Source organism: Tachyglossus aculeatus, chromosome 21 (genome assembly GCF_015852505.1).
Source record: "Tachyglossus aculeatus isolate mTacAcu1 chromosome 21, mTacAcu1.pri, whole genome shotgun sequence".
NCBI lineage: Eukaryota > Metazoa > Chordata > Mammalia > Monotremata > Tachyglossidae > Tachyglossus > Tachyglossus aculeatus.
In genome coordinates this window covers 38,789,309-38,815,744 of record NC_052086.1, presented here as the reverse complement: position 1 = coordinate 38,815,744, position 26,436 = coordinate 38,789,309, and the positions used below count along the sequence as shown (strand labels likewise).

At 47.5% G+C, this 26,436-nt stretch overlaps 1 protein-coding gene across 2 annotated transcripts in view; it reads right to left on the bottom strand.

Moving 5' to 3' along the window:
* The window catches only part of RAB35 (RAB35, member RAS oncogene family), a 55,152-nt gene extending 28,994 nt beyond the window's left edge, over positions 1-26,158 (bottom strand). For both annotated transcript variants that reach the window (XM_038762956.1, XM_038762957.1), the window contains exons 1-2: positions 26,032-26,158; positions 311-361 (exon numbers count right to left, since the gene is read on the bottom strand). In XM_038762956.1, coding sequence (XP_038618884.1) covers positions 311-361; positions 26,032-26,083 — 103 coding nt within the window. In that variant the 5' untranslated portion in view covers positions 26,084-26,158. The remainder of the gene's footprint in view (positions 1-310; positions 362-26,031) is intronic.
* Positions 26,159-26,436: the final 278 nt, after the last annotated feature.

Here is a 26,436-nt window from a genome sequence, read left to right as displayed (position 1 = left end):
CCGAAAGCGTCGAGACACCACACGGGGATGACCGAGGGGAGAATCTGGTTTCGGTTTCTAATACCGATCCAATTCTCCCAGGCCCGGGGGGCTCCCAATCTGGCGGACGGCTAGCCCCCACCGGCTTCTCACTCCACGACCACCCCGCTGGCAAGTCAGGCTGGGAAAGGCCTCCGAAAGGGCTGGCCTGCTCCTGGATCTCAGCTCTCGTCTTGTGAGACGCAGACGGAGAGAGAAAAAGGGAGAGAGAGAGAGAACGCGGGCCCGGCCGAGGGACAAACGGGCTGACCAGACCTTAGGGGTCACTCACCTGAGAAAGTGTTGTCCGCGAAGCGTAACAGCAAACTGCTCTTGCCCACACCTGCGATGGAGAAGAGAGAGAGAGTGCTGAGTCCTCTGAAGGGGATGGAGGAGGAGGAGGGGGAAGTGCGAGGCAGGAGAGAGGGGGAAGAGGGGGAGAGGAAGAGACAAGAAATTCAGAGTGACCCTCTGAGACCCATTCCTCACACAAGCCAAATCCAGACAGCGTGGGCTAGTGGGAAAAGCACGGGCCCGGGGCCTGTGAGACTCGGATTCTGATTCCGGCTCTGCCGCTTGGCTCCCGCAAGGCCTTCACGTCTCTGTGCCTCAGTTTCCTCACCCCCCAAAGCAGGGGTTTAGTTCCTGTTCTCCCTCCCCTTGAGACTGTGAGCCCCCATGGGGGGCAGGAACTGTGTGTCAGAGCTGCATGGATTTATCCCCGGTACTTGGCAACTAGGAAGCAGTGAACAAAAACCATAATTATTATAATATAATATAATATAATATAATAATTATTATAATTATTATTATTAGCTAGCCCAACCCCAGCCAAATCCTCAGGGAAGAGATAATAATAATAATAATAATAATAATAATAATAATAATAATGTTGGTATTTGTTAAGCGCTTACTATGTGCCAAGCACTGTTCTAAGCACTGGAGTAGATACAAGGTAATCAGGTTGTCCCACGTGTGGGGCTCCCAGTCTTCATCCCCATTTCACAGAGGAGGTCACTGAGGCCCAGAGAAGTGAAGTGACTTGCCCAAGGTCACCCAGCTGACAATTGGCGGAGCCGGAAATCGAACCCATGACCTCTGGCTCCAAAGCCCAGGCTCTTTCCACTGAACCACGCTGCTTCTCCAAAGAAGTTTGCACAAAGAGGAAACGTGACTCCTCCCAAGGTCCCCAGCCCCTCAGGCCCAGCAGGTGGGCCACTCAATCAATCAATCAATCAGATTTATTGAGCGCTGTGTGCAGAGCACTGTACTAAGCGCTTGGGGAGTACAAGTTGGCAACATATAGTGACGGTCCCTACCCAACAGTGGCACTCCTGGCAGCGTGGCTCGGTGGAAAGAGCCCGGGCTTTGGAGTCAGAGGTCATGGGTTCAAATCCCGGCTCCACCAATTGTCAGCTGGGTGACTTTGGGCAAGTCACTTCACTTCGCTGGGCCTCAGCTTCCTCATCTGTGAAATGGGGATGAAGCCTGTGAGCCCCCCGTGGGACAACCTGATCACCTTGTAACCTTCCCAGAGCTTAGAACAGTGCTTTGCACATAGTAAGCGCTTAATAAATGCCATTATTATTATTATTATAAGTTTCCAGAAGCGGACTTCCTCCAGCTGCCGTGGGGCAACCCGCTTGACCAGAGAAGGCTGGTGTCCAAGCGAAGGTGGGGTGGGGAGAGAAAAGTCCCCCCTGAACCCTGCCTAGGCCAACAGCTCAGAGAGGCAATCAATCAATCAATCAATCGTATTTATTGAGCGCTTACTGTGTGCAGAGCACCGTACTAAGCGCTTGGGAAGTACAAGTTGGCAACACATAGAAGCAGCATGGCCTAGTGGAAAGAGCACAGGCCTGGGGAGTCAGAGGACCTGGGTCAATCAATCAATCAATCAATCAATTGTATTTATTGAGCGCTTACTGTGTGCAGAGCACTGTACTAAGCACTTGGGAAGTACAAGTTGGCAACATATAGAGACAGTCCCTACCCAACAGTGGGCTCACAGTCTAGAAGGGGGAGACAGAGAACAAAACCAAACATGTTAACAAAATAAAATAAATAGAATAGATATGTACAAGTAAAATAAATAGAGCAATAAATATGTACAAACATATATACATATAAACAGGTGCTGTGGGGAAGGGAGGGAGGTAAGATGGGGGGTCCTAACCCCGGCTCTGCTCCTTGTCTGCTGTGTGACCTTGGGCAAGTCACTTCACTGCTCTGTGCCCTCAGTTCCCTCATCTGTAAAATGGGGACTAAAAGTGTGAGCCCCACGTGGGACAACCTGATTATCCTGTACCTGCCCCAGTGCTTAGAACGGTGCTTGGCACATAGTAAGTGCTTAACAAATGCCATTTAAATAAACAAATAAATCAATAAATAAACAAACCAAGCAATCAGAGGCCTCCCAGCAACTCTGCTGCGCTGGTAAGGTGGTCCCTAGCAAGTAGGGACTGTCTCTATATGTTGCCGAATTGTACTTTCCAAGCGCTTAGTACAGTGCTCTGCGCACAGTAAGCGCTCAATAAATACAACTGAATGAATAAACACAACAGGACTCCTGGTGGCCCAAAGGGCGGGCCCTCAACTGTCACCCTAGCTTCTACAGAGAGAGCCAAAGAGGGCATAGGGTCCCTTAATAATAATAATAATAATAGCATTTATTAAGTGCTTAGTCTGTGCAAAACACTATTCTAAGCGCTGGGGAGGTTACAAGGTGATCAGGTTGTCCCACGGGGGGCTCACAGTCTTCATCCCCATTTGACAGATGAGGTCACTGACGCCCAGAGAAGTGAAGTGACTTGCCCAAAGTCACACAGCTGACAATTGGCGGACCCAGGATTTGAACCCGTGACCTCTTGACTCCAAAGCCCGGGCTCTTTCCATTGAGCCACGCTGCTTGTACGGGGCTGGGGGGGGGTGAGCTTCGATCCCAGTCCTCAGAAACAGCCTCCAGGGGGGCCGGCCTGCCTGGTTCGTTCATTCATTCATTCAATTGTATTTATTGAGCACTTACTGTGTGCAGAGCACTGTACTAAGCGCTTGGGAAGTACAAGTTGGCAACATATAGAGACGGTCCCTACCCAACAGTGGGCTCACAGTCTAGAAGGGGAAGACGGACAACAAAACATTCATTCATTCATTCAGTGGTATTTATTGAGCGCTTATGTGTGCAGAGCACTGGACTAAGAGCTTGGGAAGGACAAGTTGGCAACATCTAGAGACGGTCCCTACCCAACAGTGGGCTCACAGTCTAGAAGTGGGAGACGGACAACAAAACATTCACTCAATCGTATTTATTGAGCGCTTACTGTGTGCAGAGCACTGTACTAAGCGCTTGGGAAGTACAAGTTGGCAACATAGAGAGACGGTCCCTACCCAACAGCGGGTTCATTGATTAGCAGTCAGGAATTTCATCCTAGAAGCAGCATGGCTTAGAGGAAAGAGGACGGACGGGCTTAGGAGTCAGAGGTCGTGGGTTCTAATCCCAGCTCCACCACTTGTCAGCTGTGGAACTTTGGGCAAGTCACTTCACTTCTCTGGGCCTCAGTTACCTCATCTGTAAAATGGGGATGAAGACTGAGCCCCACCTGGGACAACCTGATTTACCTGTAATAATAATAATAAGGGTGGTATTTGTGTTTGGTTTTTTTTATCTCTGTCTCCCCCTTTTAGACTGTGAGCCCAATGTTGGGTAGGGACTGTCTCTATATGTTGCCAATTTGTACTTCCCAAGCGCTTAGTACAGTGCTCTGCACATAGTAAGCGCTCAATAAATATGATTGATTGATTGATTGATTAAGCGCTTCCTATGTGCAAAGCACTGTTCTAAGTGCTGGGGGGATACAAGGTGATTAGGTTGTCCCACGAGGGGCTCACAGTCTTCATCCCCATTTTACAGATGAGGGAACTGAGGCCCAGAGAAGTGAAGTGACTCACCCAAAGTCACACAGCAGACAAGTGACGGAGCCGGGATTAGAACTCATGACCTCTGGCTCCCAAGCCCGGGCTCTTTCCACTGGGCTACGCTGCTTCTCACACTGTATCTCCCCCAGCGCTTAGAACAGTGCCCAGCACATAGCAAGCGCTTAACAAATACCAACATTATTATTATTATCTGCGCTCCTTCCTTTGGTAGCAGATAGAGGCCGGGCCGGGGAATCGGAAGGTCCCGGGTTCTAATCTCTTCTATAAAATGGGGATGAAGACTGTGAGCCCCACGTGGGACAACCTAATCACCTTGTATCTACTCCAGCGCTTAGAACAGTGTTTGGCACATACTAAGGGCTTAACAAATACCGTAACTATTATTATTTCATTTGCATAAGCAATCGCTCCCTCTCCCTTCTTATAATAATAATAATGATGGCATTTATTAATGCCATTAATTAAAGCACTTAATAAATGCCATTATCATTATTATTATTAAGCGCTTACTATGTGCAAAGCACTGTTCTAAGCGCTGGGAGGATACAAGGTGATCAGGCTGTCCCACGGGGGGGCTCACAGTCTTAATTCCTATTTTACAGATGAGGGAACTGAGGCCCAGAGAAGTGAAGTGACTGGCCCAAGGTCACCCAGCTGACAACTGGCGGGGCCAGGATTCGAACCCACGACCACCGACTCCAAAGCCCGGGCTCTTTCCACTGAGCCACGCTGCTTCTCTTACCAGATGGCCGCTCTTTCCCCCCCTTCAAAGCCTTATCGGAATCCCTTGGCCCCCAAGAGGCCTCCCCTCTGACAAAACCATTTCCTCTGCTCCCTCTATCCCTTCTGCGTCACTTGGATTTTTGTCCTTTATTCCCCCTGACCTCTGCCCTGCATCAATCCATCGTATTTATTGAGCGCTTACTGTGTGCAGAGCGCTGTACTAAGCGCTCGGGAAGCCCAAGTTGGCAACATAGAGAGACAGTCCCTACCCAACAGTGGGCTCACAGTCGAGAAGTCTGCATCCTTTACATCCATATCCATAACTTATTTCTTCATATATTAATGCCCGCCCCCTCCCCCCTAGATTGTAAGCTCCTCGCGGGCACGAGACTTGCCTACCAACTCTGTTCTATTATACTCTCCCACGCGCTTAGTACAGTGCTCTGCACACGGCAGACACTCGATAAAAATAATCGATTGATTCATTCATTCATTCGTATTTATGAAGCAGCGTGGCTCAGTGGAAAGAGCCCGGGCTTTGGAGTCAGGTCATGGGGTTCAAATCCCGGCTCTGCCAATTAATAATAATAATGGCATTTATTAAGCGCTTACTATGTGCAAAGCACTGTTCTAAGCGCTGGAGAGGTTACAAGGTCATCAGGTTGTCCCACGGGGGGCTCACCGTCTTAATCCCCATTTTACAGAGGAGGTTGCTTCACTTCTCTGGGCCTCAGTGACCTCCTCTGTAAAATGGGGATTCATTCATTCATTCAATAGTATTTATTGAGCACTTACCGAGCGCAGAGCACTGTACTAAGCGCTTGGTAAGTACACATTGGCAACATCTAGAGACAGTCCCTACCCAACAACGGGCTCACAGTCTAGAAGATTATGACTGTGAGCCCCCCGTGGGACAACTTGATCACCTTGTAACCTCCCCAGAGCTTAGAACAGTGCTTTGCACATAGTAAGCACTTAATACATTATTATTGTTATTATTTATTGAGCGCTTACTGTTTGCAGAGCACTGTACTAAGCACTTGGGAGCATACAACAGACACATTCCCTGCCCACAGTGAGCTTACAGTATAGAGGGGGGAGACAGATAGATATTCACTCATTCATTCAATCGTATTTATTGAACGCTTACTGTATGCAGAGCACTGTACTAAGCGCTTGGGAAGTACAAGTTGGCAACATCTAGAGACGGTCTTTATATTGTTTATATAGATACAAATATGTATATATACAAATGTATATACATATGTATATTTGTATATATACATATTTGTATATACATATACACAATATAAAGACAGTCTATACATATGTATAAATATACATATGTATGTATGTATACATATATATACAAATAAATACGTATGTATACAAATATGTATAGATGTATATAGAGATAACAATATAAACACAATAACAATATTGTGTAGATAACAATATAAAGACAGTCTATAAATATACATATGTATGTATGTATATATATACACAAATAAATACGTATGTATACAAATATGTATAGATGTATATAGAGAGAGATAACAATATAAAGACAGTCTATACATATGTATAAATATACATATGTATGTATGTATACTATATATACAAATAAATACGTATGTATACAAATATGTATAGATGTATATAGAGAGAGATATACATCTATACATATGTATATATACAAATAAAGATGTATGTATACAAATATGTATAGATGTATATAGAGAGAGATATACAAATTCTGGATAAGGACCTAGATGGATTGATATTAGTCGTCAGGCATTTCATCCCGATAGATCTGGGCTCCTTCCTTTCATAGCAGATACAGCCCGAGCCTGGGAGTCTAAAGGTCCCGGGTTCAAATCCCGGCTCCGCCCCTTGTCAGCTGTGTGACTTTGGGCAAGTCACCTCACTTCTTTGGGCCTCCGTGACCTCATCTGTAAAATGGGGATGAAGACTGTGAGCCCCCCGTGGGACAACCTGATCACCTTGTAACCTCCCCAGCGCTTAGACCAGTGCTTTGCCCATGGTAAGCGCTTCATAAATGCCATCCAAAAAAAAAAAAAAGTCACTTCATTTCTCTGGGCCTCGGTTCCCTCATCTGTAAAATGGGGATTGAGACTGTGAGCAGGGAAGGCATCTTGCGTCCCAAGTGCCGAGTCCTGTGTGTCGCCCTTGGCGCGAGCCCGTTGTGGGGTAGGGACTGTCTCTATATGTTACTGACTTGTACTTCCCAAGCGCTTAGTACAGTGCTCTGCACACAGTAAGTGTTTAATAAATAATAATAACGGCATTTATTAAGCACTTACTATGTGAAAAGCACTGTTCTAAGCGCTGGGGAGGTTACAAGGTGATCAGGTTGTCCCACGGGGGGCTCACAGTTTTAATCCCCATTTTACAGATGAGGTCACTGAGGCCCAATCAATCAATCAATCAATCAATTGTATTTAGAACAGTGCTTTGCAGATAGTAAGCGCTTAATAAATGCCATTATTATTATTCATTCATTCAATCGTATTTATTGAGCGCTTACTGTATGCAGAGCAGTGTACTAAGCGCTTGGGAAGTCCAAGTTGGCAACATATAGAGACGGTCCCTACCCAACAGTGGGCTCACAGTCTAGTTAAATCAATCAATCAATCAATCGTGCTTTGCACATAGTAAGCGCTTAACAAATACCATTATTATTATTATTATTATTATTATTATTATTATTATTACGACACCTCCCCCCCCCGCCTTACCTCCTTCCCCTCCCCACAGCACCTGCATATATGTTTGTACATATTTATTACTCTATTTATTTGTACATGTTTATTTTATTTTGTTACTATGCTTTGTTGTCTGTCTCCCCCTTCTAGACTGTGAGCCCACTGTTGGGTAGGGACCGTCTCTATATGATGCCAACTTGGACTTCCCAAGCGCTTAGTACAGTGCTCTGCACACAGTAAGCACTCAATAAATACGATTGAATGAATGAATGAATGAATGAATTTACTGAGCACTTACTGTGTGCACAGCACTGTACTAAGCGCTTGGGAAGTCCAAGTTGGCAACATACAGAGATGGTCCCTACCCAACAGTGGGCTCACAGTCTAGTTAAATGACTTGGCCAAGGTCACACAACAGACATGTGGAGGGGCCAGGATTCGAACCCATGACCCCTGACTCCAAAGCTCTTTCCACTGCGCCACGCTACTTCTCATCTAATAATGATGGCATTTAGTGAGCGCTTACGATGGGCAAAGCACCGTTCTAGGCGCTGGGATGAAAGCGAGACCCTCTCTCTCTCACTCAAAATGACCCTCCGGAGTTATTCCCGGAATCCGACCACGGCCTGCTGTGGCGAATACCGGCGACAGTAGCAGAGCTGGAAAGCAACTGGGAGTTCCCAAGTTACATCACCGGATTCCTTCCTTCTCACTTCTCCTTCCAAAACCCCTCGCTCGCCAACATGTTCGGACTGAGCCGTAGGAGCCGGAACACGCGGCTCGGGACTTCCGGCTGGTGCCCTCTAAATAATAATAATGATCATCATCATCAATTGTATTTATTTAGCGCTTACTATGTGCAGAGCACTGGACTAAGCGCTTGGGAAGTACAAATTGGCAACATAGAGAGACAGTCCCCACCCAACAGTGGGCTCACAGTCTAAAAGATAATAATAATGATGGCACTGATTAAGCGCTTACTATCTGCAAAGCCCTGTTCTAAGCGCTGGGGAGGTTACAAGGTGATCAGGTTGTCCCACGGGGGGGCTCACAGTCCTTAATCCCCATTTTACAGATGAGGGAACTGAGGCACAGAGAAGTCAGGTGACATGCCCAAAGTCACACAGCTGACAATTTGCGGAGCCGGGATTTGAACTCCTAACCTCTGACTCCAAAGCCCAGGCTCTTTCCACTGAGCCACGCTGCTTCCCCTAAATCATCATCAATCGTATTTATTGAGCGCTTACTGTGTGCAGAGCACTGTACTAAGCGCTTGGGAAGTACAAGTTGGCAACATATAGAGACAGTCCCTACCCAACAGTGGGTTCACAGTCTAAAAGTACGTTTAGATGTATGTTTGTGTGCGTGTTTGCGTTTTGGGGTGGTGGGGATGGGGAGGACCCCAGCTCAGAGGCTGCCCTACTGTCCGACTTCTGGGAGAACGCTAGTGTGGGAAATTAGATCGGTGGGGCAAATAATAATAACAATAATGGCATTTATTAAGCGCTTACTACGTGCAAAGCACTGTTCTAAGCGCTGGGGAGGTAACGAGGTGATCAGGTTGTCCCACGGGGGGCTCACAGTCTTCATCCCCATTTGACAGATGGGGCACAGAGAAGTGAAGTGACTTGCCCAAAGTCACACAGCCGACAGTTGGCGGAGCCGGGATTGGAACCCATGACCTCTGACTCCAAATCCCGGGCTTTTTCCCCTGAGCCACGCTGCTTCTCATGGCAAATAATAATAATAATGGCATTTATTAAGCACTTACTATGTGCAAAGACTGTTCTAAGCGCTGGGGAGGTTACAAGGTGATCAGGTTGTCCCACGGGGGGCTCACAGTCTTCATCCCCATTTGACAGATGAGGCACAGAAAAGTGAAGTGACTTGCCCAAAGTCACACAGCTGACTGTTGGCGGAGCCAGGATTGGAACCCATGACCTCTGACTCCAAAGCCCGGGCTCTTTCCCCTGAGCCACGCTGCTTCTCATGGCAAATAATAATAATAATAATAATAATAATAATAATGGCATTTATTAAGCGCTTACTTTGTGCAAAGCACTGTTCCAGGCGCTGGGGAGGTTACAAGGTGATCAGGTTGTCCCATGGGGGGCTCACAAGTCTTAATCCCCCTTTTAGACTGTGAGCCCACTGTTGGGTAGGGACTGTCTCTATATGTTGCCAACTTGTACTTCCCAAGCTCTTAGTACAGTGCTCTGCACACAGCAAGCGCTCAATAAATACGATTGACTGATTGATTAATCCCCATTTTCCAGATAAGGTAACTGAGGCCCAGAGAAGTGAAGTGACTTGCCCGAAGTCACACAGCCGACAGTTGGCGGAGCCGGGATTGGACCCCATGACCTCTGACTCCAAAGCCCGGGCTCTTTCCACGGAGCCACGCTGCTTCTCCAAATGAGGAGCTCCTAAAGACCGGGAACTTTTCATTTAAAAAATGTCCAAGCCCCCGGGGTGCTTTGCAGTGAAAACAGATCGGACAAAAACCAGAATTGGTTGGGTGACTTCAGCTCCCCACGTCAGGAGTTCCTTTTGGCCACAGCTCTATCCCTGGAAACCCTACTGCTGACGGGAATCCCACAGGCCCTCTTGGAAGCAATACAGGATAATAACAACGATAATATTGGAGGGGAGAGATAGGCAATAAAGTACAACAACGACGACAATAATGATAATAACCGTGGCATTTGTTCGGCGCTTACTACGTTCTAAGCACTGAGGCAGATACAAAATAAACAAGTCAGACACAGTCCCTGTCCAACACGAGGCTAACAGTCCACGGAGCGGAGGGAAGCCGGTATTGAATCCCCATTTTGCAGAGGAGGAAACTGAGGTACAGAGAAGCGGCTTGCCCACAGTCACCCAGGAGGCGAACTGAAATTAGCACCCGGGTCCTCCAACTCCCAGGCCCGGGCTCCGTCCACTACACCCCACTGCTTCCCGGCTGAGTTGAGCGGGATCTGCTCACTCACTCACTCAATCGTATTTATTGAGCGCTTACTGTGTGCAGAACACTGTACTAAGCGCTTGCTCAGTGGGGAAAGTGGGGAGCCATGCAACACGGTAATGGCAGACCTGATGCATGCACCCCTCATACAAGCTATCGTCTTAATAATAATAATAGCATTTATTAAGCGCTTACTATGTGCAAAGCACCGTTCTAAGCGCTGGGGAGGTTACAAGGTGATCAGGTTGCCCCACGGGGGGCTCACAGTCTTCATCCCCATTTTACAGATGAGGTCACTGAGGCACAAGTCACAGAGCTGGCAATTGGCGGAGTCGGCATTTGAACCCAGGACCTCTGACTCCGAAGCCCGTGCTCTTTCCACACTGAGCCATGCTGCTTCTGCTTCTTGATTCCCTACCTCCAGATCTGGCTTTCCAGCTTCCTATTTAATAATAATAATAATAATAATGGTATTTATTAAGTGCTTACTATGTGCAAAGCACTGTTCTAAGCGCTGGGGAGGTTACAAGGTGATCAGGTTGTCCCACGGGGGGCTCACAGTCCTTAATCCCCATTTTACAGATGAGGGAACTGAGGCACAGACAAGTCAAGTGACTTGCCCGAAGTCACACAGCTGACAATTGGCGGAGTCGGGATTCGAACTCCTAACCTCTGACTCCAAAGCCCAGGCTCTTTCCACTGAGCCACGCTGCTTCCCCTAAATGTACGTTTGTGTGCGTGTTTGCGTTTTGGGGTGGTGGGGATGGGGAGGACCCCAGCTCGGAGGCTGCCCTACTGTCCGACTTCTGGGAGAACGCTATTGTGGGAAATTAGATCGGTGGGGCAAATAATAATAATAATAATGGCATTTATTAAGCGCTTACTACGTGCAAAGCACCCTTCTAAGCGCTGGGGAGGTTACAAGGTGATCAGGTTGCCCCACGGGGGGCTCACAGTCTTCATCCCCATTTGACAGATGAGGTCACTGAGGCACAAGTCACAGAGCTGGCAATTGGCGGAGTCGGCATTGGAACCCAGGACCTCTGACTCCGAAGCCCGGGCTCTTTCCACACTGAGCCATGCTGCTTCTGCTTCTTGATTCCCTACCTCCAGATCGGGCTTTCCAGCTTCCTATTTAATCCTCCTTCATCTCCGGCAGTAATTAAGCAAACTTCTCCTAATTAAGCAAACTTCTCTCGTGACAAACCACACCCAACCATTCATTACCCTTTCCCAGCCAAGGGCCAAAAGAACCCTTCAGCCCAGTTCTTCCCCCCCTCAAACAAGTATGCCCAACTCCTAATAATAATAATAATAGTAATAATGGCATTTATTAAGTGCTTACTATGTGCAAAGCACTGTTCTAAGCACTAGGGAGGTTACAGGGTGATCAGGTGGTCCCACGGGGGGCTCACAGTCTTCATCCCCATTTTCCAGATGAGGTCACTGAGGCCCAGGGAAGTGAAGTGACTTGCCCAACAGTGCTGTGCACACAGTAAGCGCTCAATAAATACGATTGAATGAATTTACTATTCTATTAGTTTTGTTATGCTGTGTGTAGAGCTATAATTCTATTTATTCTGACACCTGTCTCCGTGTTTTGTGTTGTTGTCCGTCTCCCCCTTCTAGACTGTGAGCCCGCTGTGGGGTAGGGACCGTCTCTAGATGTTGCCAACTTGGACTTCCCAAACGCTTAGTACAGTGCTCTGCACACAGTAAGCGCTCAATAAATACGATTGAATGAATGAATGAATTGGTGGAGCCAGGATTTGAACCCATGACCTCTGACTCCAAAGCCCGGGCTCCTCCCTGGCCACGGATGCCATCCGCCTATCCTACCACCGGCTCACTATGGGCAAGAGTCTGCTAATTCATTCATTCAATCGTATTTATTGAGCGCTTACTGTGTGCAGAGCACTGTGCTAAGCACTTGGGAAGTACAAGTTGGCAACATATATGCAATTCTGACCCTTGTCCCCCTCATCATCATCATCAATTGTATTTATTGAGCGCTTACTATATGCAGAGCACTGTACTAAGCGCTTGGTAAGTACAAATTGGCAACATATAGAGACAGTCCCTACCCAACAGTGGGCTCACAGTCTAAAAGCTCCCTCTCCATCCCCCACATCTTACCTCCTTCCCTTCCCCACAGCACCTGTATATATGTATATATGTTTGTACATATTTATTACTCTATTTATTTATTTACTTCACTTGTACATATCTATTCTATTTATTTTATTTTGATAGTATGTTTGGTTTTGTTCTCTGTCTCCCCCTTTTAGACTGTGAGCCCACTGTTGGGCAGGGACTGTCTCTAGATGTTGCCAACTTGGACTTCCCAAGCGCTTAGTACAGTGCTCTGCACACAGTAAGCGCTCAATAAATATGATTGATGATGATGATGCAACGCACTCTCCCAAGCACTTAGCACAGTGCTCTGCACATGGTAAGCACTCAGAAAACACGATCGACTGATTGTTGGTCCATCTTCCAGCAGTCTCTCTCGCAGCTCTTATGTCCAGATGCTTATCGTCGTGGCAACCCCGGCCTGTATTTTAGCTCCTCGAGGGTACGGACCAAGTCTACCCGCTCTACTGGCTCCTCTGAAGCGTTTAGTACAGTACTGAACACAGAGTGAGAACTCAATAAACGTCACCGATTGACTGGCCAATGCTTTTTCCCCAATCTACTGCCATTCGCCATTCTCTCCCCCTTTTAGACTGTGAGCCCACTGTTGGGTAGGGACTGTCTCTATGTGTTGCCAATTTGTACTTCCCAAGCGCTTAGTACAGTGCTCTGCACATAGTAAGCGCTCAATAAATACGACTGATGATGATTCGCCACGGTCCACCTCTCAGCTTTGTCTACCACCTTGGAAACATGGAACTCAAACGCCACGTCAAAACGCCGCGTCTCTGGGCTTGCCTGCCAACAGCCACCTGATCAATCAATCGTCTTTATTGAGCGCTTACTGTGTGCAGAGCACTATACTAAGCGCTTGGGAAGTCCAAGTTGGCAACATATAGAGACGGTCCCTACCCAACAGTGGGCGATCCTTTCCCTTCTCCCCCATTTCCCCCCAACCGTAAACTAACCCCTCTTGAACTCTTATTTAGAGAAGCGGCACGGCCCATCATCATCAATCGTATTTATTGAGCGCTTACTAGGTGCAGAGCACTGTACTAAGCGCTTGGGAAGTACAAATTGGCCCAGTGGCGAGACCACAGGCTTGGGGGGTGGAGGATGTGAGAGGGGGCTATCGTCTGGATCGATCGCCCGGATCGATCGCCCCGATCGATCGCCCGGTGGGACCCCGGGAAAGGGGTGCACCCCAGCCTGGGCTCTTGGCATTACCCCCTGGGGTTGGGGGGGTGTGGGAGCACGGGCGTCACCAACCAACCAACCAGTCAATCGATGGCATCTAATTAATTAATTAATTAATTAATGACAGTGCTCTGCACACAGTAAGCGCTCAATAAATACGATTGATTGATTATTAAGCGCTTACTATGTGCAAAACACTGTTCTAACCGCTGGGGAGGTTACAAGGTGATCAGGTTGTCCCACGGGGGGGGGCTCACAGTGGGTAGGGACCGTCTCTCTATGTTGCCAACTTGTACTTCCCAAGCGCCTAGTCCAGTGCGCTGCAATCAATCAATCAATCGTATTTATTGAGCGCTTACTGTGTGCACAGCACTGGACTAAGCGCTTGGGAAGTACAAGTTGGCAACATATAGAGACGGTCCCTACCCAACAGTGGGCACACAGTAAGCGCTCAATAAATCATCATCATCATCATCAGTCGTATTTATTGAGCGCTTACTATGTGCAGAGCACTGTACTAAGCGCTTGGGAAGTACAAGTTGGCAACATGTAGAGACAGTCCCTACCCAACAGTGGGCTCACAGTCTAAAAGGGGGAGACAGAGAACACAACCAAACATACTAATAAAATAAAATAGAATAGAAATGTACAAGTAAAATAAATAAATAAATAAATAGAGTAATAAATATGTACAAATATATATACATATATACAGGCTCAATAAATGCGATTGAATGAAAGAATGAATGAATCTTTTACTCTATTTTATTCTGTGAATATGTTTTGTTTTGTTGTCCATCTCCCCCTTCTAGACTGTGAGCCCGCTGTTGGGTAGGGATCTTCTCTGTATGTTGCCAACTTGGACTTCCCAAGCGCTTAGTCCAGTGCTCTGCACACAGTAAGCGCTCAATAAATACGATTGAATGAATGATTGAATGAATGAATGAATGAATGAATGAATGAATGAGGGTTCTAATCCCGGCTCCGCCACCTGTCTGCTGTGGGACCCTGGGTAAGTCCTTTCCCTTCTCTGCGCCTCAGTTCCCTCGTCTCTAATAATAATAATAATAACGGCATTTGTTAAGCGCTTACTATGTGCAGAGCACTGCTCTAAGCGCTGGGGACGATACAAGGTGACCAGGTTGTCCCACGCCTGCATCCCCATCTTACAGATGAGGGAACTGAGGCCCAGAGAAGTGAAGTGCCTCGCCCAAAGTCACGCAGCTAACTGGCGGAGCCGGGATTTGAACCCATGACCTCTGACTCCAAAGCCCGGGCTCCTTCCATTGAGCCACGCTGCTTCTCTGTAAAACGGGGATAAAGACTGTGAGCCCCACGAGGGGCAACCTGATTACCCTGTACCTACCCCATCGCTCAGGACAGTGCCTGGCACATAGTAAGCGCTTAATAAATGCCATTATTATTATTATTATTATTATTATTATTGTTATTATTATCATTATTATTATCATTATTATTTATCCATTCCCGGATAATAGTCCCATAGCAGGGCTGGAGAGGGGCAGAGTTCCTTTACAATTAGGGGGTGACCCACGGGCCCGGCCCTATGTCGGTAGTGATTCCTGTTTACTTGTTTCCATTCATTCCACCGTAATTATTGAGCGCTTATTGAGTGCAGAGCACTGCACTAAGCGCTTGGAAAGTACAATTCGGCAACAGACAATCCCTACCCAACAACGAGCACTTACTGTGCGCAGAGCACTGTACTAAGCGCTTGGAAAGTACAATTCGGCCACAGATAGAGACGATCCCTACCCAACGGGCAAATTAAGCGCTTTCTGTGGGCAGAGCACTGTACTAAGCGCTTGGAAAGTACAATTCGGCAACAGATAGAGACAATCCCTACCCAACAACGGGCTTATTGAGTGCACAGCACTGTGCTAAGCGCTTAGAAAGTACAATTCAGCCACAGATAGACACAATCCCTACCCAACAACAGGCAAATTGAGCGCTTTCTGTGGGCAGAGCACTGTACTAAGCGCTTGGAAAGTACAATTCGGCCATAGACAGAGACAATCCCTATCCAACAGGCTTATTGAGTGCAGAGCACTGTACTAAGCGCTTGGAAAGTACAATTCGGCAACAGACAGAGACAATCCCTACCCAACGGGCAAATTGAGCGCTTTCTGTGTGCAGAGCACTGTATTAAGCGCTTGGAAAGTACAATTCGGCCACAGATAGAGACAATCCCTACCCAACAACAGGCTTATTGAGCGCTTACTGTGTGCAGAGCACTGTACTAAGCGCTTGGGAAGTACAATTCGGCCACAGACAGAGACAATCCCTACCCAACAACGGGCTTATTGAGTGCAGAGCACTGTGCTAAGCGCTTGGAAAGTACAATTCGGCCACAGATAGAGACAATCCCTACCCAACAACAGGCAAATTGAGTGCTTTCTGTGTGCAGAGCACTGTATTAAGCGCTTGGAAAGTACAATTCGGCCACAGATAGAGACAATCCCTACCCAACAACAGGCTTATTGAGCGCTTACTGTGTGCAGAGCACTGTACTAAGCGCTTGGGAAGTACAATTCGGCCACAGACAGAGACAATCCCTGCCCAACAACGGGCTTATTGAGTGCAGAGCACTGTACTAAGCGCTTGGAAAGTACAATTCGGCAACGGAGACAATCCCTACCCAACAACGGGCAAATTGAGCGCTTTCTGTGTGCAGAGCACTGTACTAAGCGCTTGGAAAGTACAATTCGGCCACAGATAGAGACAATCCCTACCCAACAACGGGCTTATTGAGCGCTTACTGTGTGCAGAGCACTGTACTAAGCGCTTGGGAAGTACAATCCGGCCACAGATAGAGACAATCCCTATCCAACAACGGGCAAATTGAGCGCTTTCTGTGGGCAGAGCACTGTACTAAGCGCTTGGAAAGTACAATTCGGCCACAGATGGAGACAATCCCTACCCAACAACGGGCTTATTGAGCGCTTACTGTGTGCAGAGCACTGTACTAAGCGCTTGGAAAGTACAATTCGGCCACAGATGGAGACAATCCCTACCCAACAATGGGCAAATTGAGCGCTTTCTGTGGGCAGAGCACTGCACTAAGCGCTTGGAAAGTACAATTCGGCCACAGATAGAGACAATCCCTACCCAACAACGGGCTTATTGAGCGCTTTCTGTGTGCAGAACACTGTACTAAGCGCTTGGGAAGTACAATCCTGCTACAGATAGAGACAATGCCTACCCAACAACGGGCTTACTGAGCGCTCACTGCGTGCAGAGCACTGTACTAAGCGCTTGGAAAGTACAATTCGGCAACAGAGACAATCCCTACCCAACAAGTGCTTACTGTGTGCACAGCACTGTACTAAGCACTTGCGAAGTACAATCCAGCAACAAATCGAGACCATCCCTGTTTTGATGATATTCTACACCCGTCTAGACTGGAGGCCCACTGTGGGCAGGGACTGTCTCTCTTTATTGCCATATTGTACTTTCCAAGCACTTAGCCCATTCATTCACTCATTCAATTGTATTTATTGAGCACTTACTGTGTGCAGAGCACTGTACTGAGCGCTTGGGAAGTACAATTCAGCAATAGAGAGCCAATCCCTGCCCACAACGGGCTTACAGCCTAGAAAGGGAACAGTCTACAGTCCAGAGAAGCAGCGTGGCTCAGTGGAAAGAGCCCGGGCTTGGGAGTCAGAGGTCATGGGTTCAAATCCCGGCTCCGCCACTTGTCAGCTGTGTGACTTTGGGCAAGTCACTTCACTTCTCTGGGTCTCAGTTACCTCAACTGTAAAATGGGGATTAAGACTGTGAGCCCCCTGCGGGACAACCTGATCACCTTGTAACCTCCCCAGTGCTTAGAACAGTGCTTTGCTCATAGTAAGCGCTCAATAAATGCCATCATTATTGTTATTATTATTATTATTCTCTGGGCCTCAGTTCCCTCATCTGTCAAATGGGGATTGAAACTGTGAGCCCCAAGTGGGCAACCTGATCACCTTGTATCCTCCTCAGCGCTTAGAACAGTGCCTTCCACACAGTAAGCGCTTAACAAATGCCATCAGTATTATTATTATTATAAGCGCTTAACAAATGCCATTATTATTATTATTATTATAGGGAGGAGACACACATCAAAACAAGTAAACAAGCATCAATAACATCAATATAAACAGAATTAGAGAGACACATCCAGTGCTCTGCATCCAGCAGCTCAATAGAGAAGCAGCCCAGCGCTTAGAACATTGCTTCGCACATAGTAAGCGCTTAACATACGCCATCGTTATTATCGACTTGTACTTCCCAAGCGCTCAGTCCAGTGCTCTGCACAAAGTAAGCGCTTGATACATACAATTGATTGAATGAGTGAATGATTAATTAATTAATGATGGCATTTATTAAGTGCTTACTATGTGCAAAGCACTGTTCTACGCTCTGGGGGAGATACAAGGTAAGAAGGTTGTCCCACGGGGGGCTCCCAGTCTTCATCCCCATTTTCCAGATGAGGTCACTGAGGCCCAGAGAATAATAATAATAATGATGGTATTTGTTAAGCGCTTACTATGTGCCAAGCACTGTTCTAAGCGCTGAGGGGGGGATACAAGGTGAACCAGGTTGCCCCAAGTGGGGCTCCCAGTCTTCATCCCCATTTTCCAGATGAGTTCACTGAGGCCCAGAGAATAATAATAATAATGATGGTATTTGTTAAGCGCTTACTATGTGCCAAGCACTGTTCTAAGCGCTGAGGGGGGGATACAAGGTGAACTAGGTTGCCCCACGTGAGGCTCCCAGTCTTCATCCCCATTTTCCAGATGAGGTCACTGAGGCCCAGAGAATAATAATAATGATGGTATTTGTTAAGCGCTTACTATGTGCCAAGCACTGTTCTAAGCGCTGAGGGGGGGATACAAGGTGAACTAGGTTGCCCCACGTGGGGCTCCCAGTCTTCATCCCCATTTTCCAGATGAGGGAACTGAGGCCCAGAGAATAATAATAATAATGATGGTATTTGTTAAGCGCTTACTATGTGCCAAGCACTGTTCTAAGCACTGAAGGGGGGATACAAGGTGAACCAGGTTGCCCCACGTGGGGCTCCCAGTCTTCATCCCCATTTTCCAGATGAGGTCACTGAGGCCCAGAGAAGTGAAGTGACTTCCCCCAAGTCACCCAGCTGACAAGCGGCGGGGCCGGGATTTGACCCATGACCTCCGGCTCCCAAGCCCGGGCTTCTTCCACTGAGCCACGCTGCTTCTCTATCATTAAACAGATTATTAAATCGGACTGAATGAAGGAATGATGATTAAATAGGCCTGAATGAAGGAAGGATGATTAAAGGAGAAGCAGCGTGGCTCAGTGGAAAGAGCCCGGGCTGGGGAGCCAGAGGTCATGGGTTCTAATCCCAGCTCTGCCACTTTATTAATTCATTCAATCACATCAATACATACGATTGATTGATTGATTGATTGATCGCTTACTGTGTGCACAGCACTGTACTAAGCGCTTGGGAAGTACAAGTCGGCAACCTATAGACACGGTCCCTACCCAACAACAGCTCACAGTCTACTGTTGGGTAGGGACCGTCTCTATATATTGCCATTTTGTACTTCCCAAGCGCTCAGTACAGTGCTCTGCACACAGTAAGCGCTCAATAAATACAATTGAATGAATGAATGAATGAATGAGTAGAAGGGGGAGACAGACAAGAAGACAAAACGTGTAGACAGGTGTCAAAATCGTCAGAACAAATAGAATTAAAGCCCTATGCACATTATTAACAAAATAAATAGAATAGTAAATATGTACCAGTAAAATAAATAGAGTAATAAATCTGTACAAATGTATACAAGTGCTGTGGGGAGGGGAAGGAGGTAGGGCGGGGGGATGGGGAGGAGGAGAGGAAAAAGGGGGCTCCTGGATGGGGGGGGGGGGGGCCTTCACTTGTCAGCTGTGTGACTTTGGGCAAGTCACTGAAGCAGCGTGGCTCGGTGGAAAGAGCCCGGGCTTTGGAGTCCGAGGTCATGGGTTCGAATCCCGGCTCCGCCACATGTCTGCTGTGTGACCTTGGGCAAGTTACTTAACTTCTCTGAGCCTGTTACCTCATCTGTAAAACGGGGATTAAGACTGTGAGCCCCACGTAGGGCAACTTGATCACCTTGTATCCCCCCCAGCGCTTAGAACAGTGCTCTGCACATAGTAAGCGCTTAACAAATGCCATCATTATTATTATTATTCACATCTCTGGGCCTCAGTGACCTCATCTGGAAAATGGGGATGAAGACTGTGAGCCCCGCCCCCCCCCCACCGTGGGACAACCTGATCACCTTGTAACCTCCCCAGGGCTTTGCACATAGAAAGCGCTTAACTGATGCCATCATTATGATTATTAGAACAGGGCTTCGCACATAGTAAGTGCTTAACAAATGCCATCATATCAATTAATTAAACAGGCCTGGATGAATGAATGAGTAAATCGGACAGGATGAGTGAATGAATGGTGATGCCCATTTCCGGCTGGGCGGGATGGGGACTTATCCAAGGTAGAGAAGCAGCGTGGCTCAGTGGAAAGAGCCCGGGCTTGGGAGCCAGAGGTCATGGGCTCAAATCCCGACTCCGCCGCTTGTCAGCTGGGTGACTTTGGGCAAGTCACTTCTATGGGCCTCAGTTCCCTCATCTGTAAAATGGGGATAAAGACTGTGAGCCCCCCGTGGGACAACCCGATCACCTTGTAACCTCCCCAGCGCTTAGGACAGTGCTTTGCACATAGTAAGCGCTTAATAAATGCCATTATCATTATTAACTAAAGCCATCATTATCAGAACAGTGCTTCACACATAGTAAGCGCTTAACAAATGGCATCCTATCAATTAATTAAATAGGCCTGGATGAATGAATGAATGAGTAAATCGGACGGGATGAGGGAATGAAGGAATGAATGAGTAAATTGGACGGGATGAGGGAATGAACGAATGAATGAGTAAATCTGACAGGATGCGGGAATGAATGAATGAATAAATCTGACAGGATGAGGGAATGAATGAATGAATGAATGAGTAAATCGGCCAGGATGAGGGAATGAATAATAATAATAGTGATAGCATTTAGTAGCATTTAGAGAAGCAGCGTGGCTCAGTGGAAAGAGCCCGGGCTTTGGAATAAGATAATCAGGGGTTCAAATCCCGGCTCTGCCAACTGTCAGCTGTGTGACTTTGGGCAAGTCACTTCACTTCTCTGGGCCTCAGTTCCCTCATCTGGAAAATGGGGGTGAAGACTGTGAGCCCCTCGTGGGACAACCTGATCACCTTGTAGCTTCCCCAGCATTTAGAACAGTGCTTTACACATAGTAAGCGCTTAATAAATGCCATTAATAATAATAATAATAATAATAATGATAATAATGATAGCATTTAGTAAGCACCACGGGAATGGTGATGCCCATTTCCTGCTGGATGGGGACGGTGAGGCCGAGGGACTTATCCAAGGTCACCCAAGTGAGTGGGGGAGTGGGGGAGGCCCCCTCCTCCCATTCATTCATTCATTCAATCGTATTTACTGAGCGCTTCCTGCATGCAGAGCACTGTACCAAGCGCTTGGGAAGTTCATTCATTCATTCAATCGTATTTATTGAGCGCTTCCTGCGTGCAGAGCACTGCACTAAGCGCTTGGGAAGTCCAAGTTGGCAACATCTAGCGACGGTCCCTACCCAACAGCGGGCTCACAGTCGAGAAGGGGGAGGCAGACAACAAAACAAATTAACAAAATAAGTAGAATAAATATTCCATAAATATTCTAATATTAGAATATTCTAATAATATTCTAGTAAATATTCTAATATTAGAATATAATATTCTAACATTCTATAAATATTCTAAAGAAGCAGTGTGGTTCAGTGGAAGGAGCCCGGGCTTTGGAGTCGCAGGTCATGGGTTCAAATCCCGGCTCCGCCAGTTGTCAGCTGGGTGACTTTGGGCAAGTGACTTCACTTCTCTGGGCCTCAGTTCCCACATCTGTAAAATGGGGATGAAGACTGTGGGCTCCACGTGGGACAACCTGTTCAACTTGTAACCTCCCCAGCGCTTAGAACAGTGCTTTGCACATTGTAAGCACTTAATACCATTATTATTATTATTATTATCATTACTAACTAAAGCTATCATTATTAGAACAGTGCTTCACACATAGTAAGCGTTTAACAAATAGCATCATATTAATTAAATAGGCCTGGATGAAGGAATGAATGAGTAAATCAGAGTAAATGAGTAAATCTAAGCTTCCCCAGCGCTTAGAACAGTGCTTTGCACATAGTAAGTGCTTAATAAATGCCATTATTATTATCACCATTATAATTATTATTATAATTACTATTATTAATATGATGATTATTACAATTATAATTAGTTAATTATAATTAATATATAACTATTATAGTTATAATTATTATATATTATTATCGTTAATAATAATAATTATTATAGCATTTAGTAAGCACCACGGGAATGGTGATGCCCACTTCCTGCTGGATGGGGATGCGGACGGCGAGGCTGAGGGACTTATCCAAGGTCACCCAAGTGGGATGGGGGAGTGGGGGAGGCCCCCTTCCCCCATTCATTCATTCATTCAATCGTATTTACTGAGCGCTTACTGTGTGCAGAGCACACAGAAGTCCAAGTTGGCAACATCTAGAGACGGTCCCTACCCACCGGCGGGCTCACCGTCGAGAAGGGGGAGGCAGATGACACAATAAATTAACAAAATAAAATACACGGAATACATATTCTATAAATATTCTAATATGAGAATATTCTAATAATATTCTCATATTAGAATATCATATTCTCACATTCTATAAACATTCTAGAGAAGCAGCGTGGCTCAGTGGAAAGAGCCCGGGCTTGGGAGTCAGAGGTCGTGGGTTCAAATCCCGGCTCCGCCAGTTGTCGGCTGGGTGACTTTGGGCAAGTCACTTCACTTCCCTGGGCCTCAGTTCCCTCACCTGTAAAATGGGAATGAGCGCTTGTGAGCCCCCCCGTGGGACAACCTGAGCACCTTGTAGCCTCCCCAGTGCTTAGAACAGTGCTTTGCACATAGTAAGCGCTTAATAAATGCCATTATTATTAATAATAATAATGATAGCCTTTAGTAAGCACCATGGGAATGAGCGCGTGAGCCCCCCCCCCGCCCCCGTGGGGCAACCTGATCACCTTGTAGCCTCCCCAGCGCTTTGCACATAGTAAGCGCTTAATAAATGCCATTATTATTAATAATAATAATGATAGCCTTTAGTAAGCACCATGGGAATGAGCGCTTGTGAGCCCCCCCGTGGGACAACCTGATCACCTTGTGGCTTCCCCAGTGCTTAGAACAGTGCTTGGCACATAGTAAGCACTTAATAAATGCCATTATTATTAACAGTAATAATGATAGCCTTTAGTAAGCGCTTAATAAATGCCATTATTATTAACAGCAATAATGATAGCCTTTAGTAAGCACCATGGGAATGAGCGCTTGTGAGCCCCCCCCGCCCCCCGTGGGACAACCTGATCACCTTGTAGCCTCCCCAGCGTTTAGAACAGTGCTTGGCACATAGTAAGTGCTTAATAAATGCCATTATTATTAATAATAATGATAGCCTTTAGTAAGCACCATGGGAATGGGCGCTTGCGAGCCCCCCCGCCCCCGTGGGACAACCTGTGGCTTCCCCAGCGCTTAGAACAGTGCTTGGCACATAGTAAGCGCTTCATAAATGCCATTATTACTTACAATAATAATGACAGCCTTTAGTAAGCACCATGGGAATGGGCGCTTGTGAACCCCCCTCCGTGGGACAACCTGTGGCTTCCCCACAGCTTAGAACAGTGCTTGGCACATAGTAAGCGCTTAATAAATGCCATTATCATTAACAATAATAATGATAGCCTTTAGTAAGCATCATGGGAATGGGCGCTTGTGAGCCCCCCACCGTGGGACAACCTGTGGCTTCCCCAGCGCTTAGAACAGCACTTGGCACATAGTAAGTGCTTAATAAATGTCATTATTATTAACAATAATGATAGCATTCAGTAATAATAATAATAATGGCATTTATTAAGCGCTTACTATGTGCAAAGCACTGTTCTAAGCACTGGGGAGGCTACAGGGTGATCAGGTTGTCCCACGGTGGGGGCTCCCACAATTTTAACCCCCATTTTCCAGATGAGGGAACGGTGAAGTGACTAGCCCAAAGTCACCCAGCTGACAGTTGGCGGAGCCGGAATTTGAACCCATGACCTCTGACTCCCAAACCCCGGGCTCTTTCCACTGAGCCACGCTGCTTCTTTTAGTAAGCCCCACGGGAATGAGCGCTTGTGAGCCCCCACCGTGGGACAACCTGTGGCTTCCCCAGTGCTTAGAACAGTGCTTGGCACATAGTAAGCGCTTCATAAATGCCATTATTACTAACAATAATAATGATAGCCTTTAGTAAGCACCACGGGAATGGACGCTTGTGAGCCCCCACCTTGGGACAAACTGTGGCTTCCCCAGCGCTTGGCACATAGTAAGCGCTTCATAAATGCCATTATTACTAACAATAATAATGATAGCCTTTAGCAAGCACCATGGGAATGGGCGCTTGTGAGCCCCCCACCGTGGGACAACCTGTGGCTTCCCCAGCGCTTAGAACAGTGTTTGGCACATAGTAAGCGCTTCATAAATGCCATTATTACTAACAATAATAATGATAGCCTTTAGCAAGCACCATCGGAATGGGCGCTTGTGAGCCCCCACCGTGGGACAACCTGTGGCTTCCCCAGCGCTTAGAACAGTGCTTGGCACATAGTAAGCGCTTCATAAATGCCATTATCATTAACAATAATAATGATAGCCTTTAGTAAGCACCATGGGAATGGGCGCTTGTGAGCCCCACCGTGGGACAACCTGATCACCTTGTAGCTTCCCCAGCGCTTTGCACATAGTAAGCGCTTAATAATGCCATTATTATTAATAATAATAATGATAGCCTTTAGTAAGCACCATGGGAATGAGCGCTCGTGAGCCCCCCCCGTGGGACAACCTGATCACCTTGTGGCTTCCCCAGCGCTTAGAACAGTGCTTGGCACATAGTAAGCGCCTAATAAATGCCATTATCATTAACAATAATAATGATAGCCTTTAGTAAGCACCATGGGAATGGGCGCTTGTGAGCCCCCACCGTGGGACAACCTGTGGCTTCCCCAGCGCTTAGAACAGTGTTTGGCACATGCCATTATTATTAACAATAATGACAGCATTCAGTAATATAATAATAATAATAATGGCATTTACTAAGCGCTTACTATGTGCAAAGCACTGTTCTAAGCACTGGGGAGGCCACAGGGTGATCAGGTTGTCCCACGGTGGGGCTCACAGTCTTCATCCCCATTTTCCAGATGAGGGAACTGAGGCAGAGAGAAGTGAAGTGACTCGCCCAAAGTCACCCGGCTGACAGTTGGCGGGGCCGGGATTTGAACCCATGACCTCTGACTCCCAAACCCCGGGCTCTTTCCACCGAGCCGCGCTGCTTCTTTTTGTGAGCCCCCACCGTGGGACAACCTGCGGCTTCCCCAGCGCTTAGCACAGTGCTGGGCACACAGTAAGCGCTTCATAAATGCTATTATTATTATTATTATTAAGCGCTTCATAAGTGCCATCATCATTATTATTATGCTTATTATTATTAAATTATTATTATTATTAATTATTAATAATTATTAGGCCCTGCTGAGACAAGGCCCTGCTGAGAGCTCACCTCCTCCAGGAGGCCTTCCCAGACTGAGCCCCTTCTTTCCTCTCCCCCCTCGTCCCCCTCTCCATCCCCCCGTCTTACCTCCTTCCCTTCCCCACAGCACCTGTATATATGGATATATGGTTGTACATATTTATTCCTCTATTTATTTATTCATTTATTTATTTTACTTGTACATTTCTATCCTACTTATTTTATTTTGTTGGTATGTTTGGTTCTGTTCTCTGTCTCCCCCTTTTAGCCTGTGAGCCCGCTGTTGGGTAGGGACTGTCTCTATGTGATGCCAATTTGTACTTCCCAAGCGCTTAGTACAGTGCTCTGCACATAGTAAGCGCTCAATAAATACGATTGATTGATTGATTGATTAAATATGGGCCCGGGCCTCCAGGAAGCCCGGCCTTCCTGCCCTTTGACCTCTGGCCAACCCGGCAGGCCCAGGCTGGGGCCTAGCAGCAGGAGGAGGAGGCCCGGGCCTCGACCTCCATGAGGAGGGAGGCGATGAGGGACGGAGGGAGGGCGGCCATCATCCTCCTCATCCTCCTCCTCCTCTTCCTCCTCCTCCTCCTCCTCCTCCTCCCCCTCCTCACCGCTGTCGCCGATGATGAGCAGCTTGAAGAGGTGGTCGTAGTCCCGGGCCATGGCGGGAGGGATGGACGGAGGGACGAAAGAGCGAAGGAAAAGCCGTCCGTCCTTCCGCCCGCCCGCCTCCCTCAGCTCCCCTCAGCCGCCCTCCTGCTCCACCCTGTCCCTCACCCCACACCGCCCGAACGCGCAGGCGCTGACGCCGCCGGGCCCCACCCCCTCCCCGCCCCGCTCTGCGCAGGCGCCGACGCCCCCCCCCAACACCCCACTCCGCTCTGCGCAGGCGCTAACACCACCGGAGGGGAGAGGGGCCCAATCTGCGCAGGCGCCGACGCCGCCGGGCCCTCGCCCACGCCCGCTCTGCGCAGGCGCTAACCCCGCTGGGGGGGGGGGGGGGGGGCAATCTGCGC